Below are 17,641 nucleotides of genomic sequence, written 5' to 3' on the forward strand. Positions count from 1 at the left end.
ATTGCTGCAGCAGAAGATGCATCTTATTTGATACTGGGTGGATTTTATTTTGAAAGGACTTGTGTGTGCTGCTGTAAAAAAAAAAAAGAACAAACTAATATATAGAAAAATATGACCCTTTTATGGTTAAGTTATTATAATTATTTAAATGGTATAAATGAATGGAATAGATACAAATACATTGTGTATTTTTCTAAACAGTGTCGTGGGACTTGACACTCCCGCTGGGTTTAGTGAGTCTAAGCATTGATAGATGGACATAAAGATGAGTTCCTGTAACTGTAGTTACAGGAACTCATGGATGATTAGTTACTCTCAATAAAGAAGTTAAAGCTTTCTTAAATGTCAAAATATGTCTTTCCCATTTTGACATATTTTTACATTTGAGGTTTCCTCAGACGGCTGCACCTACAACCCAGTTATGGATTGGATTGGAAAAGATGATTGTGTATGTGCTCCTACACATCTGTATGATAAAAGAAAGCCACGCTTCAACTGCTGATTATTGGTTGTTTGTATGTATGTATTTACATAAACATATTTACAACATTATAGGAACAAACTTTTATGTTTTGTATTTGACTACTTATAATAGTAAACTGAACATAAGATAAAACTAGTTTTTTAAAGGGATTAATGTACACAAAAAAACTAACAATTGGAATCAACTCAAAATAAGAGTTAATTTTTGACACAATTTAATGTTAAAAAAGACACTGAGAATGTTAGTTATGTAATACTATCACATGCAGAGTTAAAATAGTAACACTTTATAAAGTGTAATTTTAACACTGGGCTGGTGAGAATTATATCAACAATGGCAAAGTGTTAAAATTGACGCTATGGGAGTTAAATTAATACTACAGATTTAGCTGTGTAGTTTACCACTTCAATCCTTTGATAATTCCATGCATTCTTGTGGCTTTTATGGTTCATTTCCAGCCTTACAGAAGCTGAACTCACTTCTTTTAAACAGCGACTGAGCCTATTTGTTAGTATTGATTTTTACATTGGAAGGGGTTACTGGGGTCATTTTCTTCAATTAGGTTAAACAGGCAGTATATCTCTCCAGCTTTGACCTATAACCTTTTCTCGTTTAGTCCCCTAAACTTGAGTCAAATGGTGTTTAGGTTGCTTTTTTTTTTAATTTGCAAACAATAACCACCATCTTTGACAAACAACTCGTGAAATTTATTGTGCATTGTTGCAGCTGAATATTACATTTGCAGCTCCTAAGCAGTGAACGGGGTTTGAAAGGCATTTCGTTTTAACAGAACTCAAGTAAAACATTTAGAAGGTCACAGACAAGCAGGGGGTTTTATATTATTTTGTTAAAAAAAGATTAACTTTAAAATTAAAATATTCACAAACAACTTAGGTTCAACTAAAAAACAATCTTTCTTTTTTAAACCATTTTCTCCTTCCACAAATTGCACCATGCAGGTTTTTACAAATCAACTTCAGACGCACAAATTACTTCAAATCTATTATAATTCAATATTTTATTTAGGTAATAACAATTTGTCGCTTTTGGAGACGCTTCATTGGATCTATTCAGTACTCAAAGTTATTCATGTCACAGCATGCAGGTCTGCTGAGGAGCGTGTGCGTCAAAGCCTGCTGCAGTGTGTCAGACTGGATGTGGCCCGAGGCGCAGGACAGAGAACGCCCTGCGGTGCTTGCGCAGCAGGAGTCGGATCTTATCGTCGTCGGAGTCAGGGTCAAGTGGTTTGTTGTACTCTTCGTCCTCCACCTCGTTTTCGGAGGCCTCTCCGCCTTGTCCGACGTGACTCGCCTGCGTGGACGTGGGCTCGGAGGCGCTCTTCTTCCTCCACTTGGTCCGTCGGTTCTGAAACCATACCTGACACACAAATGATGTGGTTACTGCGAGCATGTGCCGGGAGCAATGACAGGCATTATTCAGAGGAATGAAGTCCAAAGGATTCATAAATCTGTAATAAGCTCTTCCTCACAAGCATCTTTACTCAAAACTCCTCTGATGGAACCCTTGTCACATTTATATTTAACTGCATGTGCCTTAAAATTCAAGACATTTTCTGCACATTTGAATCCACTTGATCATAACAAACGTCCTAAAGGAAGCTTAACTTTTATAATGTTTCTTTTAAACTGATCATTTACATTTAGTGTGTTTTCACTCTGACCTTAACTTGGGATTCAGTCATTCCCAGAGAGTAAGCCAGTCTCGCTCTCTCTGGTCCAGCCAAGTATTTAGTCTGTTCGAAGGTTTTCTCCAGAGCAAATATCTGATGACCACTGAATGTTGGTCTGGTGTGTTTCTTCCTGCTGGGCAGTTCCACAAGAGAGCCGCTGCCTGGAGGGGGTCAAAGAGAGAAACAAAATTATTTCAGACAACCAAGATTTGGGAGCTGGAATCTAGCATCACTATGTTAAACCATTGAAAGTTACAACTTATAGCATTTTTGCTCATTAAACAGACAAATCTAAAGAAGTAATATTACATAATTGATCAAATATCAAAATAACAATTACATTCTACTGTCAAAGTGCAATTCTTCAGATCATTAACACAGCCTTTTTAAGTAAAGTTTAGTTTTAGTTAAATACGGACCTGGCATCTAAGAACATAACTGTGTTTTTTTCTGAGGTTCTTTGGTTAATCCTTTCTGAATTCTTTCTAACCGACAGTGAATCAGCAGAGTTCTCCTTTGACCTGTGCTGTGTGATGCCTCACAGACAAACCCAGCAGACTTTTCCAGGACTGCTGGTTGCAGAGACAGTCTGCCTCACTGACACTCACTGTTGCTGCACTGCTGCCGTCCTCTCCAATCACAGGTGCTCTCTGCCCAGCAGCTCACACTGCGGCTCTTCATCGGGCACTCGGTGCCAATCTTGGAGAAGCTGCCCAAAGAAGGGTTGTAGTCTCGGTTGTAGTACATGGACGTGCTGGTTACGGAGGGGCCGAAGCCGCCCATGGTGGAGTACCCAGACAGCAATGTGGTGGTGCCAGTGGAGCCCACTCCCACCATGGAGCGGCTGAGGATGTCGTTGATGCCGTGTGGCGTCCCTGGCTGCAGCTGGCTGTTGAGGCCTGGGTTGAGCTTGTAGAAAGAGTTGGGCACGGAGTACTGGCACACAGGTCCTTTAAGGTCTGATGGGAATTGGTTCAGGTTGTTGTTGAACAGGAAAGACCCCTGGATGTTTGGATCCATGGGAAGTGTTTGAATCGTGCCCTCCGTGGATCAGCAACACATCCACCAAGATCCAGGAGGTCCAAAAGTTTTAGATTTTCCAAAGAGGGTCTTTGGTGCACCACAAACAGTGAGTGGATTTGGAACACGCCTCGTCCCACAAAACTAAAATGTCCAAATTCACTAATCGCTGATATTGCAGAGTTCCTAATGTCTACCAAAATAGCCGAACATGTAACTACACCAAGGTTATCCACAGTTTAGGGTTTGATGACTCCATATCCAAAGTTTTCAGCGAGCCTTCTGGACGCCTCTGTTTTGGTTTTCCTCTTTTGACACACTCCTCCTGCAGCCTCTCCTCTAAGAAATTATAAATAAGCAGTATCTGGAGATGGAGTGGTACCTTGATAAAGATTGTCCGCATTAGAATGCAGCTTGGGATTGGCTTCGGTCTCGCAGCTTCATTGCCTTTCTATTGGCTCCTCATCCAGAGCTAAGCTTTTTATTGGACGGCAGCAGATTAATAGTTTTTTGAACAGGTGTACTGGGAACAAGTAGATTTTTTGATGGCCTGCCATGTCTGACCGAGTGTGTTGCTGCTGAAATACACAGAGGAGGAGCAGAAGAAGATAAATGTGCACACATTCAGAAAAAAAGGCACATCCATCTAAGTAATGCTCTGTAGTACATACATCACACAAAGAACAAATACAATTAAGCGCCCTTTGGTTCAAACCAATTGTGTTTGTAGAAATACCAATGATAAAAGACATACTGCAGGTTAATATACAGGTCTTTGAACAAGACATCACTGATACCGAATTAAAGGAAAGCAGTTGAATACTCCAGCAAAAATGAAAACTTTACAAATGTGTCGTCTTTTTATACGGTAAAAACCTATGTTTAGGCCAATCACAAACAAGCAGGTTAGGTTAAGATCTGATCACTGATGTAGTTACGACACAAATTTCCCCGATTGCAAGGGAGTGGGGTTAATTTGCTTTAAAAGACTAACTCAGAGCAAACTTCTTTTTTTTAGGTGTTCTTGTAGCATTCTTTTCATGACAAAGGACAAATATGAAGAAAATTAAGCTCAAAATTCCATTTCTGAGTATTACTTTATTGAAATAATGGTGAATCTGGAGCATATGAAGAAGTTCTTTTAGAAAGAGCTGGCAATTGTGATGCAGAATGAGTAATTGTTGGGCCATAATTTCTGTGCTCCGCTCCACACTGATGCAGCCACTTGTAGACAAATAGATCCGTTAACGTCTTCATTTTCCTCATCCTACTGTCATCTGGCTGTAAACTGTACGGCTCTATAGCTTAAGTATCACTTGCCATTTTGCTGCACCGGTAATGCTAGGCTTAGGGTTTGAAAAATCCGTCAGGGTTTTAGTCCAACTTTGGAAAATTATGAAGTCACACCTCTTGATGGATTGTTGGAGCATTATTAGTCAGGAGCCTTGTAGAGTGATTCGCATGTGCTGCTACTGTTTGTGAAGTGGTTGAATAAAGTTTGACTTATCTGACTAAAATGTGCCTTCAATGCTAAAATCCAAGTATATTCAAAATGTGGTTAAACAAAGTCTGTGGAGTCATAATGTGTTGCAGGCGGTTTTCACTAACATATCTAAAGTCCTAAATCTGAAATTCTAAATCATTTACCCAGAGAACCTCAAAACTCTTGTTGTGTGGGCGACTGCATGCTCTGTGAATGTTTAAACCTGCTGACAAAATCATTTACTGTTTGATTTGTAGTGGGACTGTCAGTGAGGGGCAAAGAGAGGGGCTGTTCCCCGCCTTGCTGCAGAAAAGGCGGGGAACTTTCCAGGGATGGTAATCTCATTCGGGATTTCCTGTGGTTGCTTCACGTGGTCATGTGAGAGTGAGGAGGAGTGCATTTAAAACAATCAGGGCTTATCAGGCTGTGGGAGGAGACAATACCTCTGTCCAGTATCCAATAGAGGCACGCACCCTGGCTTACTTTCATTTCCTTTCAGAGGGACCAATTCCTCTAAATGAACAGCTGACTCCACAAATCAGATGATTTATGTGACCTTTGTGTGAGCGCCCCCCCCCCTTAACTTTAATTATTTTGTGTTGTAATCATGATGTCAACACAAACACAATTCATATTCTTTTTTTTTCTCTCTTAAAAAGCAAAGAATTGTCTCAGGAAGTTTGTTGCATTAATATACAAACGTTTTTTTTTGTTTTTTTTTAGTTACAACAGGCTGAAATGCGTATAATAGTGGGTAAAGTACATTCCAGTTTTATGTTGTTTTTTTTTGCATCTCAAATTTTTTAAATAAAAAATAAATACATTTAAAACATTTCAGAAATGACACACTCACTTGAACATTTTAAGTAAATTTCCATGGTTTGGTCCTCCCCTCAGTCCCACCTCTTTTGCTTTCGTGTGATTCATGTTTGTGTTTTCCTTTTGCACGTGCTGCCCTGCCTTTAGAGCGGCAAACACACCCACTGAGATTTACCTCAACTTATAGACGAACACACGAGCACAACTCAGAGCAGATGAAGATTTTTGAATCGTTCAAGATGGAGAAAAGGGTCAAACGGAAGAATTCTGGTAAGTTGCTTTTCTGCTGTCGCTTCAAGTTTTAAACTAGAAATTGTGTGTCATTTTGGATTCAGTTTTGTTGTTATGTTTTGAAGTCTCAAATTAATTAATTAATTAATTAATTAAATTAATTAATACGTAAAAAACTTTGCTTCCTTCTAAATTTTATAGGATATTCTTACACTTATTTTAAAATCTGCAAAACTCTTTAATAAAAGAAAAAGAAAAGAATCTCACACAGTAGGTTTGGTTAAAGTCGAGAAACAGAAAGCTGTTATGAAAAAGTAGAATGAAGTCAATCTATAACAGAAGTTTATGATTCTGAGTATTTTGACTGGCAAGTAATCCACAAATTGCTCAAACAAATACAGAAAAAAAACTTTCCTTATGACTCATTTCTGAGGGACGTTTTCTTGACATGTCATAAGAAGTGACCTACACTATATGATGCATTAAACAAGGAACATTACGCATAATTCTTCTTAGCATTTTAAAGCAACTTTAAACTATAATGTTTGTTTGCAGCTTTGTAAATAAAGTTTGACCTCAGACTTTGCTTGACAAACACTGAAGCTGTTGGGAATTTTTATGGACTAATTTTTCAAATTATGCAGCCAACGTCTGTGTCAGTGTCTTATTGTGTAAAGTTTGTTCCCACAATCTGCAGGTATTGACTTCCCTAGGTTTTATATAACTTTGTAATGATAATGAGAATTATTTCTCACTGTTGTTTGAGTGTGAAAATAACTGTTGTGACTTATTTTTGTGTAGTATTTGCCATACAAGTCAAGCTTTTTATTTTGGTTTTTCTCTCCAACAGTTGGCTCAGTGGTAACAAACAAGTGTAGCCGTCACTGCCTCGGACTTCTGACCTTCCACAGTCAGGCTACTGGAGACCGGATCCAACTGAGCCCGGATGGTCTGCAGGCTGAAAGGATAGGGGACACGTTCAGAGATGGCCTAGTGTTCACTAGCCGGCCAGTAAGGGTCCAGGAGAGAGTTCATGTTCGAGTGCAGAAGGAAGAACTGTTTAAATGGCAGGGAGCCATGCGGATCGGCTTCACCAGCGTGCCACCTTCAGACAGATCTTTGCCTCTGCCCAGGTTGGCCATCCCAAATCTGACCCATAAGCCGGGCCACTGGGCTGCTCCTGTGCCTGAGTCCCAGTGTTCTGCAGGTTCAGAGCTGGTGTTCTGGGTCTCTGCTGGTGGAAACATATATGTAGAATGCGGCAACACGCGGGACAAATTTCTTTCAGGAGTGGACCTCAGTCAGCCCCTCTGGGCCATGATAGATATCTACGGACAGACACGCTCCATATTTCTGCTTGGTATGTTTATCACATTCACAATGTATCTCCTCTTTCTCTTATTCTCTATTCAAATTTTTGATCCTTCAAAAACTCCAGCAATTTTAAAACTGATGTTTGTTTTGACCTCACTGCTGCAGGCTCTGAGATGAAGAGTTGGTTTTGCAAAAGAAAGTCCTGCACTGTTCCTGTACCTGAGCTTCCCATCTCACCCAATGACAGCTGTCATTTGAATTCTAACGCTTCAACATCAAGATATGGTGATGAGTGCGTCTCCAACCATGAAATGGACATGTCAGCAGGTAAAAAGAGTCACTGTGGCGTTTTTTTTTTTATATAGCGCAGTGAAGTCTGTCTGTGTGATGCCAGGAATATAACCTTGATTCTTGTCTTCTGGTTCCAGATGAAACATGTGTGGTGTGCATGCAGAGAACAGTCGAAAGTGCCCTGCCCTGTGGCCACAAGTGTTTGTGTTACCAATGCACTTCCAGAGTCTTGCTGCAGTTTGGAACCTGTCCGCTGTGCCGAGAGGACATCAGGTCTCTGTTAATAGAGTGGAGGGGGGTGTCTGGCTGAGCCTTGAAATGCTATTCCACCTGAAATAAACCCTCAACTACAGTGTGACTGAAACAAAGAAAACACAATGAGTGCCATTATGTGTAATTTGGTCATGGGGTGAGTGGGACTAAAGGGCCGTCCAGGAAAACCTGACATGATAAATCTCTGGAATCAGGTATTATTAGTAGATAGGATAAAGAGCTTTTATTTTGAAGAAAAATTCTGCCACATCACTTTATGTTTCCACCCCCCCCCCCCCCCTCAAAAAAAAAGCTGTGATCAAGTGTGTTGTAATAAAAAGTTATAAGATTGTATATACTATATATATTGTTTATTATTAATGTACAGATATTCTTATTTCAACACGTTTAAAGTTTTTTGTATTATAAATGTCAAGTAAATGACAAGAAGGAAGAAGGATCAAAACGAAAAATAAAAATGTTGGATTATTTTTATATTGCTTAGACTTTTTTTTACATGTATATTTGTATAAGACCGTCAAATAAAACAACCTCTTTTTAATGCAACGTCTTTTGACCTGTTTACTGTCTAAAAAGATTGAACCACCTCATAGAATTTCTGGATATTCCTTAAAAAAATCAGAAAAGATCCGTGCAAGTCTTAGAAGACTCATTTTGAATCACTTGATCTTATACCTGCAAAAGATTCAAAAGGAAAAGGTTTTTTTCTGTTACGAAACATATCATAAATCTTTTTTTTTTCAAATTCATAAAGGAAAAAAATAAATTTTTGTAGAAAATTAGCCTTACTTTATGTGAAATAATGAACAAAGTGTATATGTGAGTGCTGTTCTTGGTGTTTTTTTAACATTCTGTAATCATTGATTGTGGTTTCAAGATTGTTGAAACGCTGTGACCTTATAGCTGAATTTTCCCATCATCATGGCGTGCTGAATGATGGCACTGAACTGAGAGAAGCTGCATGGTAGTAAAGAGGTCAATGAGCTCCCATCTACATCTGCTGAAGAGGGTTGATGAGCCGCACAGATAACATCAAGCAGAACCAGATGCAGGAGATGTGATGCGATCAAACTGATTGATTGATTTTAGTCACAGATGACTTTCAGAAGTGCGAGAAAGATTACATTTAGGAGAAACAGTATCCTTCTCAGAAAGCACACATCCGGCAAATAAAGGTTAAGGATTAAGCAAACAGCAAGACAAAAAACTACAAGTTAATGATTATTTCCTGCTTTATTGTTTCAAATAAATTCAGTTTCATTGTGACTTGTTTATCATATAAAGTTAACCAATAACTTGCCTGCTTTCTGATAATGACAGCACAAAACACACTTTCCTCTGTTCCAGCAGTTCTTTTAGCTGAAGAGCTATTACTAATGCTTGAAAGAGCTCGTATTGATCAGGTTTTACATATTTGTCTGTAATGATACTAATATTAACACAGATATTGTGGGGGTAATTGGGGGTGCCAAAGCTTTTTGTTTGGGGGGCAGCTGCCCCCCTTGTACCCCTGTGGCTCTGCCCCTGGTTCATCCAAATCAAAAATACAACAGCATTGTTGTCATTAAAGATTACGCGGGCTGCAGGGTGAAATGTTGCAAAATGAAGACAAGCAGTTTTGTAATTTAACTTTAAGACCCAAATGTTGCTGATGCAGGAAAAACAAACTCCATCTGCCGGGGATTTCCTTCCCCACTGAAGATTCTACTGATGACTGGTAGCAAGCACAATGCAAACATTTAGTATTTTATTCCTCACTTTTTTTTTATATGAAAATTTTTTAAGGCAACCATGGGCCGGGTGGGTGGCTGCCTGGAGCGCGGAGCGGGTCTCCCTTGGTGGGTCCTGGCTCGTACCTGGGGTTGGGGCGGGGGGATGCCCAGAACTCCTGGGTGGTGATGAGGTGCTATTCTGGGGCTGTGGGCACCCTTCTCGGGTGGGGCCCGGCGTTGGGCCCTCCCGGCGCAGTGGGGCTGCTCTCCTGGTTGGGCCGGGGCTGCGCTCCCTGTCCCCCTCTGCCTCCCTGCTCTCTGGCAAGGAGGCACAGGGGGGCGGTTGTTCTCCGCCTGCTGCCGTGTGGCGTTGGGGGGTTCTGGCTGCATTATCTGTATTGTGTACATGATGACATGTGGACATTTTTTTTTTCAGCCAGCAGGTGTGTTTATAACATTTGAGTGTGTGTGAGGACAGGCCCCGCCCTTTGAGATTTGTATTACATCTGAACCTTACCGTAATACATCCAGTAGCTTGTTGCTTTATGCTGCTTCATGGTTTTACCCCCCACCCCCTCCTATTATCACCCTCCTACCCCCCTCTAACATCCCTCTCTCTTCTTCCCTTCTTTCCTTTTCCGTCTGGTCCAACACAAAAGATTTTCAAATATGATTAAAATGAGTAAAGTTTGGCCTCGATTACAAAAGGGTTTTATTCAGACATACTTCTGGTGTGTCAGAAGATTCATAACCCCTGTTGTTAGGTTAAAATATGTCCAACACAAGAGGCCTTCAGCTCTCATCTGTTTGCCCAGCTGTTGGACAGGACAAGTTAAAAAATAAAATAAAATTAAAGCCGCAAGCGGCGTTGTATGGCCCGCAGACGCAACCCGCCTCCACGCCCAACTCTACGCACCACCGCTGACCTCACCGCCCTCACAGCCCGCAAATTAAAAGCTAGTCAAGGCTGGATTTGCTAATTATGCTAACAATGCTAACTATGCTAATGTGGCTAAAAGTGCTAGCATTGCGATCAGCATCATCAACTGACTCAGAAAAACACATTATCTAAAATGCTAATTATGCTAACTATGCTAGCTACGCTAATGTGGATAAAAGTGCTAGCATAGCGATCAGCATCATCAACTGACTCAGAAAAACACATTACCTAAAATGCTAATTATGCTAACTATGCTAGCTATGCTAATGTGGCTAAAAGTGCTAGCATAGCGATCAGCATCATCAGCTGACTCAGAAAAACACATTACCTAAAATGCTAATTATGCTAACTATGCTAGCTATGCTAATGTGGCTAAAAGTGCTAGCATAGCGATCAGCATCATCAACTGACTCAGAAAAACACATTACCTAAAATGCTAATTATGCTAACTATGCTAGCTATGCTAATGTGGCTAAAATTGCTAGCATAGCGATAAGCATCATTTACTGTCTCAGAAAAACATATTCCTCCATTGGTGAAAGCTATATGTCATAAGTTGATAAAAAAACGACTTTTTCCAAAATGGCGGCTTTTCTGTTTATTTTATCTCCATAGCAACCATTTTATGTTTTGGTCCACTTCAGAAGACGAACAGATTGACGTCAATTTCGGATAAATCGGTAAAAGTAAACTTTTTGTCGTCCTTAGCAACAGTGGTTTTATGCTAACCACGCCCACATTCCTTATATGTCCATGTCCAGTCTTTTTCAATGTATTCTGTTTCAGGCATGAATGCATGCATTCAATTTTCACTGTATTGTATTGAAATGCATGGGAGTTATAACAGTGCGCCACTTTGCTAGCTTGCCACGCACACGCCGCTCAAAATCTACAACTTCTACTTCCAACATTTTTTCCACAGTAGCTTGCCATTGATGCCCAAAAAGTTTCGAGACAATCGATGAAAATTCCAACGACAAGTTTACGTTTGAATCTGGTGGTAAAGGTGTTTTTTATAGAAAATTCAAGATGGCCGCCTTTTCCCGAGGTCAAAGGTCGACGAAACTCCAAAGGTGATTGTAGACTTACGCTAGGGACATGCGAGTCAAATTTCGTGAAAATCGCTCGAAAAAAAGTTCATTTTTCCATATTGTGTAAAAACGCGAAAAACGCAAAATGGCAGATTTTGGCAAAAAATGGCCGCCAAACCGTAGGTCGTGTCGCCATCACGTAATGATTTCAAAACTTTCTTTGGATATACCCGACAAAGTTATCTGAGTTTCGTTAGCCGATTCTTAAAAATAAAATCCAAAAAAAATTTTTTTTGCCGAGTCAGCACTTTTTTTTGCGACGGTTTTTTGTTTACCACGGCCACATTCCTTTATGGATTTTGTCGTATGTGACATCGTTTTGTTCAGTGTGGGACAGGGTATCGCATATTTCAGTTTCAGGCTATTCCGACAAAATATGTGCGAGCTAGCTAAAATGGCGACGGTTGCGAATTCGCCACGGGCACGCGTTTCAAATTCTACAACTTCTAATTCCAACATTTTGTCCACAGTAGCTTGCCATTGATGCCCGAGAAGTTTCAAGAAGATTGATAAAAATCCCTAGGACGAGTTTTCGTTTGTATCCGTTACTAAAGGTGCTTTTTTTTGAAAATTCAAGATGGCCGCCCCTTCCCAAGGTCAAAGGTCAACAAAAATTCTTTGGTAGTTGTAGAATCGTGTTTGTGGCATGTGTATGAAATTTCGTGAAAATCGCTTGAACAAAAGTGTCATTTTCCCATATTGTCAAAAAACACGAAAATCGCTATTTCTCTGAGTTCGCCACAAAATGGCCGCCAAGCCGTAGGTCGTGTGGCCATCCCATAATGATTTCATAACTTCTTTGGGATATCTCCAACACGCGTGTTTTGGTTTCGTAACTGTATTCCGAAATATTTTTTTTTGGCCCCATAAGCGATTTTCGGCCCATTCATTTTTTTTACGGGAACGCTCGTTGTGATGTCATTGACTTCGGGGGGGTGACGTTCTCTTTGTCGAAAATTCATTTTCAATTTATCCCAGATGTGTGCCAATTTTGGTGAGTTTTCGGGTATGTGGCGGGGGTCAAAATTAAGCTCAAAGACGCCGTTAGTGTGCAAGAATAATAATAATAATAATAATAATAATTAAAGCCGCAAGCGGCGTTGTATGGCCCGCAGACGCAACCCGCCTTCCACGCCCAACTCTACGCATCACCGCCCTCACCGCCCTCACCGCCCACTTTTGATAATGGCTAGTCAAAACTGCATATGCTAATTATGCTAACTATGCTAGCTATGCTAATGTGGCTAAAAGTGCTAGCATTGCGATCAGCATCATCAACTGACTCAGAAAACCACATTACCTAAAATGATAACCATGCTAACTATGCTAGCTATGCTAATGTGGCTAAAAGTGCTAGCATAGCGATCAGCATCATCAACTGACTCAGAAAATCACATTACCTAAAATGCTAATTATGCTAACTATGCTAGCTATGCTAATGTGGCTAAAAGTGCTAGCATTGTGATCAGTACCATCAACTGACTCAGAAAAACACATTACCTAAAATGCTAATTATGCTAACCATGCTAGCTATGCTAATGTGGCTAAAATTGCTAGCATAGCGATCAGCATCATCAACTCTCTCAGAAAAACACATTCCTCCATTGGCGAGAGCTATATGTCATAAGTTGATAAAAAAAAAAAACACTTTTTCCAAAATGGCGGCTTTTCTGTTGATTTTATCACCATAGCAACCAGTTTATAGTTTGGTCCCCTCGGGAGGACGAACAGATTGACGTCAGTTTCGGACAAATCGGTAAAAGTAAACTTTTTGTCGTCCTTAGCAACAGTGGTTTTATGCTAACCACGCCCACATTCCTTATATGTCCATATCCAGTGTTTTTCAATGTATTCAGTTTCAGGCATTAATGCATGCATTCAATTTTCACTGTATTGTATTGAAATGCATGGGAGGTAAAACAGTGTGCCACTTTGCTAGCTTGCCACGCTCACGCCGTTCAAAATCTACAACTTCTAATTCCAACATTTTTTACACAGTAGCTTGCCATTGATGCCCAAAAAGTTTTGAGACGATCGAAGAAAATTCCAACGACAAGTTTACGTTTGAATCTGGTGGTTAAGGTGTTTTTTATAGAAAATTCAAGATGGCCGCCTTTTCCCGAGGTCAAAGGTCGACGAAACTCAAAAGGTGATTGTAGACTTACGCTAGGGACATGCGAGTCAAATTTCGTGAAAATCGCTCGAAAAAAAGTTCATTTTTCCATATCGTGTTAAAACGCGAAAAACGCAAAATGGCAGATTTTGGCACAAAATGGCCGCCAAACCGTAGGTCGTGTGGCCATCACGTAATGATTTCAAAACGTTGTTTGGATATACCCGACAAAGTTATCTGGGTTTCGTTAGCCGATTCTTAAAAATAAAATCCAAATTTTTTTTTTTTTGCCGAGTCAGCACTTTTTTTTGCGACGGTTTTTTGTTTACCACGGCCACATTCCTTTATTGATTTTGTCGTATGTGACATCGTTTTGTTCAGTGTGGGCCAGGGTATCGCATATTTCAGTTTCAGGCTATTCCGATAAAATATGTGCGAGCTAGCTAAAATGGCGACGGTTGCGAATTCGCCACGCGCACGCGTTTCAAATTCTACAACTTCTAATTCCAACATTTTGTCCACAGTAGCTTGCCATTGATGCCTGAGAAGTTTCAAAAAGATCGATAAAAATCCCTAGGACGAGTTTTCGTTTGTATACGTTACTAAAGGTGCTTTTTTATGAAAATTCAAAATGGCCGCCTCTTCCCAAGGTCAAAGGTCAACGAAACTTCTTTGGTTATTGTAGAATCAGGGTCTTGGCATGTGTGTGCAATTTCGTGACAATCGCATAAACAAAAATGTCGTTTTCCCATGTTGTCAAAAAACACGAAAATCGCCATTTCTCTGAGTTCGCCACAAAATGGCCGCCAAGCTGTAGGTCGTGTGGCCATCCCATAATGATTTCAAATCTTCTTTGGGATATCTCCAACACGCGTGTTTTGGGTTCGTAACTGTATTCCAAAATATTTTTTTTTGGCCCCATAAGCGATTTTCGGCCCATTCATTTTTTTTACGAGAACGCTCGCCGTGATGTCATCGTCGTGGGGGGGTTGACGTTTTCTTTGCCGAAAATTCATTTTCAATTTATCCCAGATGTGTGCCAATTTTGGTGAGTTTTCGGGTATGTGGCGGGGGTCAAATTTGAGCTCAAAGACGCCGTTAGAAACGAGAAGAATAATTAAAGCCGCAAGCGGCGTTGTATGGCCCGCAGACGCAACCCGCCTTCCACGCCCAACTCTACGCACCACCGCCCTCACCGCCCACTTTTGATAATGGCTAGTCAAAACTGCATATGCTAATTATGCTAACTATGCTAGCTATGCTTATGTGGCTAAAAGTGCTAGCATAGCGATCAGCATCATCAACTGACTCAGAAAAACACGTTCTCTAAAATGCTAATTATGCTAACTATGCTAGCTACGCTAATGTGGCTAAAAGTGCTAGCATAGCGATCAGCATCATCAACTGACTCAGAAAAACACATTACCTAAAATGCTAATTATGCTGACTATGCTAACTATGCTAATGTGGCTAAAAGTGCTAGCATAGCAATCAGCATCATCAACTGACTCAGAAAAACACATTACCTAAAATGCTAATTATGCTAAATATGCTAGCTATGCTAATGTGGCTAAAAGTGCTGGCATAAAGATCAGCATCATCAACTGACTCAGAAAAACACATTACCTAAAATGCTAATTATGCTAACTATGCTAGCTATGCTAATGTGGCTAAAATTGCTAGCATAGCCATCAGCATCATCAACTGACTCAGAAAAACACATTCCTCCATTGGTGAGAGTTATATGTCATAAGTTGCTAAAAAGCCCACTTTTTCCAAAATGGCGGCTTTTCTGTTGATTTTATCTCCATAGCAACCATTTTATGTTTTGGTCCCCTCGGGAGGACGAACAGATTGACGTCAGTTTCGGACAAATCGGTAAAAGTAAACTTTTTGTCATCCTTAGCAACAGTGGTTTTATGCTAACCACGCCCACATTCCTTATATGTCCATATCCAGTGTTTTTCAATGTATTCAGTTTCAGGCATTAATGCATGCATTCAATTTTCACTGTATTGTATTGAAATGCATGGGAGTTATAACAGTGCGCTACTTTGCTAGCTTGCCACGCGCACGCCGTTCAAAATCTACAACTTCTAATTCCAACATTTTTTACACAGTAGCTTGCCATTGATGCCCAAAAAGTTTTGAGACGATCGATGAAAATTCCAACGACAAGTTTACGTTTGAATCTGGTGGTTAAGGTGTTTTTTATAGAAAATTCAAGATGGCCGCCTTTTCCCAAGGTCAAAGGTCGACGAAACTCCAAAGGTGATTGTAGACTTACGCTAGGGACATGCGAGTCAAATTTCGTGAAAATCGCTCGAAAAAAAGTTCATTTTTCCATATCGTGTAAAAACGCGAAAAACTCAAAATGGCAGATTTTGGCACAAAATGGCCGCCAAACCGTAGGTCGTGTGGCCATCTCGTAATGATTTCAAAACTTTCTTTGGATATACCCGACAAAGTTATCTGGGTTTCGTTAGCCGATTCTTAAAAAAAAAATCCGAAATTTTTTTTTTTAGCCGAGTCAGCACTTTTTTTTGCGATCGTTTTTTGTTTACCACGGCCACATTCCTTTATGGATTTTGTCGTATGTGACATCATTTTGTTCAGTGTGGGCCAGGGTATCGCATATTTCAGTTTCAGGCTATTCCGATAAAATATGTGCGAGCTAGCTAAAATGGCGACGGTTGCGAATTCGCCACGCGCACGCGTTTCAAATTCTACAACTTCTAATTCCAACATTTTGTCCACAGTAGCTTGCCATTGATGCCCGAGAAGTTTCAAAAAGATTGATAAAAATCCCTAGGACGAGTTTTCGTTTGTATCCGTTACTAAAGGTGCTTTTTTATGAAAATTCAAGATGGCCGCCCCTTGCCAAGGTCAAAGGTCAACAAAACTTCTTTGGTAGTTGTAGAATCGTGTTTGTGGCATGTGTGTGCAATTTCGTGAAAATCGCTTGAACAAAAGTGTCGTTTTCCCATATTGTGAAAAAACACGAAAATCGCCATTTCTCTGAGTTCGCCACAAAATGGCCGCCAAGCCGTAGGTCGTGTGGCCATCCCATAATGATTTCAGAACTTCTTTGGGATATCTCCAACACACGTGTTTTGGTTTCGTTGCTCTAATTTGAAATATTTTTTTTTGGCCCCATAAGCGATTTTCGGCCCATTCATTTTTTTTACGGGAACGCTCGCTGTGATGTCATCGACTTCGGGGGGGTGACGTTCTCTTTGCCGAAAATTCATTTTCAATTTATCCCAGATGTGTGCCAATTTTGGTGAGTTTTCGGGTATGTGGCGGGGGTCAAAATTAAGCTCAAAGACGCCGTTAGTGTGCAAGAAGAATAATAATAATGAAACGAAGCAGAAACAATATAGAAGTTTTTGCGGTTAGGATTTCCCATGTATTTCAATGCGGCCTGTCTTTTACTATAGGCTGGGCATGTCTTTTTGGCTTTAAACCCGTTCTTTGAGGGCTTTTTGGGGCTTTTTTGGTTTTTTGTCGTCATTTTTGCGACTACAATTTTGACGTTTGTGCGTTGGTGTTGTGCGTGTGTGTGTGTATTTTTGTTGTGTTACACAATTGTCGTGTCGTTTTGTGCTTTGGGCGACTTTTGACCCCATTTTTTGGCGTTTTGACGCGTTTTTTTGACGTTTTGGACTTTTTGAGTGTTCGACCCTCGTACCAGTTACAATATGGTCCTTGCAGTCTATGACTGCTGCGGGCCATAATTAAAGCCGCAAGCGGCGTTGTATGGCCCGCAGACGCAACCCGCCTTCCACGCCCAACTCTACGCACCACCGCCTCCCTCACTGCCCACTTTTGATAAAGGCTAGTCAAAACGGCTTTTGCTAATTATGCTAACTATGCTAGCTATGCTGATTTGGCCAAAAGTGCTAGCATTGCGATCAGCATAATCAACTGACTCAGGAAAACAGATTATTAAAAATGCTAATTATGCTAACTATGCTAGCTATGCTAATGTGGCTAAAAGTGCTAGCATAGCGATCAGAATCATCAACTGACTCAGAAAAACACATTCCTCCATTGGTGAGAGCTATATGTCATGAGTTGATAAAAAACCCACTTTTTCCAAAATGGCGGCTTTTTTGTTGATTTTATCTCCATAGCAACCATTTTATGTTTTGGTCCCCTCGGGAGGACGAACAGATTG

General features: G+C 40.4%; 2 protein-coding genes across 2 annotated transcripts; one reads left to right on the forward strand and one right to left on the reverse strand.

Annotated features, from left to right (window-relative positions):
- Positions 1 to 504: 504 nt before the first annotated feature.
- On the reverse strand, positions 505 to 3,556 carry nkx6.3 (NK6 homeobox 3). The gene is made up of 3 exons (XM_004072676.5): positions 2,783 to 3,556; positions 2,166 to 2,335; positions 505 to 1,861 (listed from the first exon to the last, which is right to left on the reverse strand). The coding sequence occupies exons 1-3, from the start codon at positions 3,192 to 3,194 to the stop codon at positions 1,631 to 1,633; spliced, it is 813 nt and encodes a 270-aa protein (XP_004072724.1). The 5' UTR covers positions 3,195 to 3,556; the 3' UTR covers positions 505 to 1,630.
- A 2,057-nt stretch (positions 3,557 to 5,613) lies between these two features.
- Positions 5,614 to 8,151, forward strand: LOC101175243 (E3 ubiquitin-protein ligase NEURL3). Its single transcript, XM_004072675.5, has 4 exons — positions 5,614 to 5,766; positions 6,578 to 7,087; positions 7,207 to 7,368; positions 7,470 to 8,151. The coding sequence occupies exons 1-4, from the start codon at positions 5,712 to 5,714 to the stop codon at positions 7,640 to 7,642; spliced, it is 900 nt and encodes a 299-aa protein (XP_004072723.2). The 5' UTR covers positions 5,614 to 5,711; the 3' UTR covers positions 7,643 to 8,151.
- Positions 8,152 to 17,641: the final 9,490 nt, after the last annotated feature.

The sequence above is a fragment of the Oryzias latipes genome, chromosome 9, assembly GCF_053564925.1.
Source record: "Oryzias latipes strain Hd-rR chromosome 9, Olatipes_Hd-rR_3.1".
In the NCBI taxonomy this organism is placed as follows: domain Eukaryota; kingdom Metazoa; phylum Chordata; class Actinopteri; order Beloniformes; family Adrianichthyidae; genus Oryzias; species Oryzias latipes.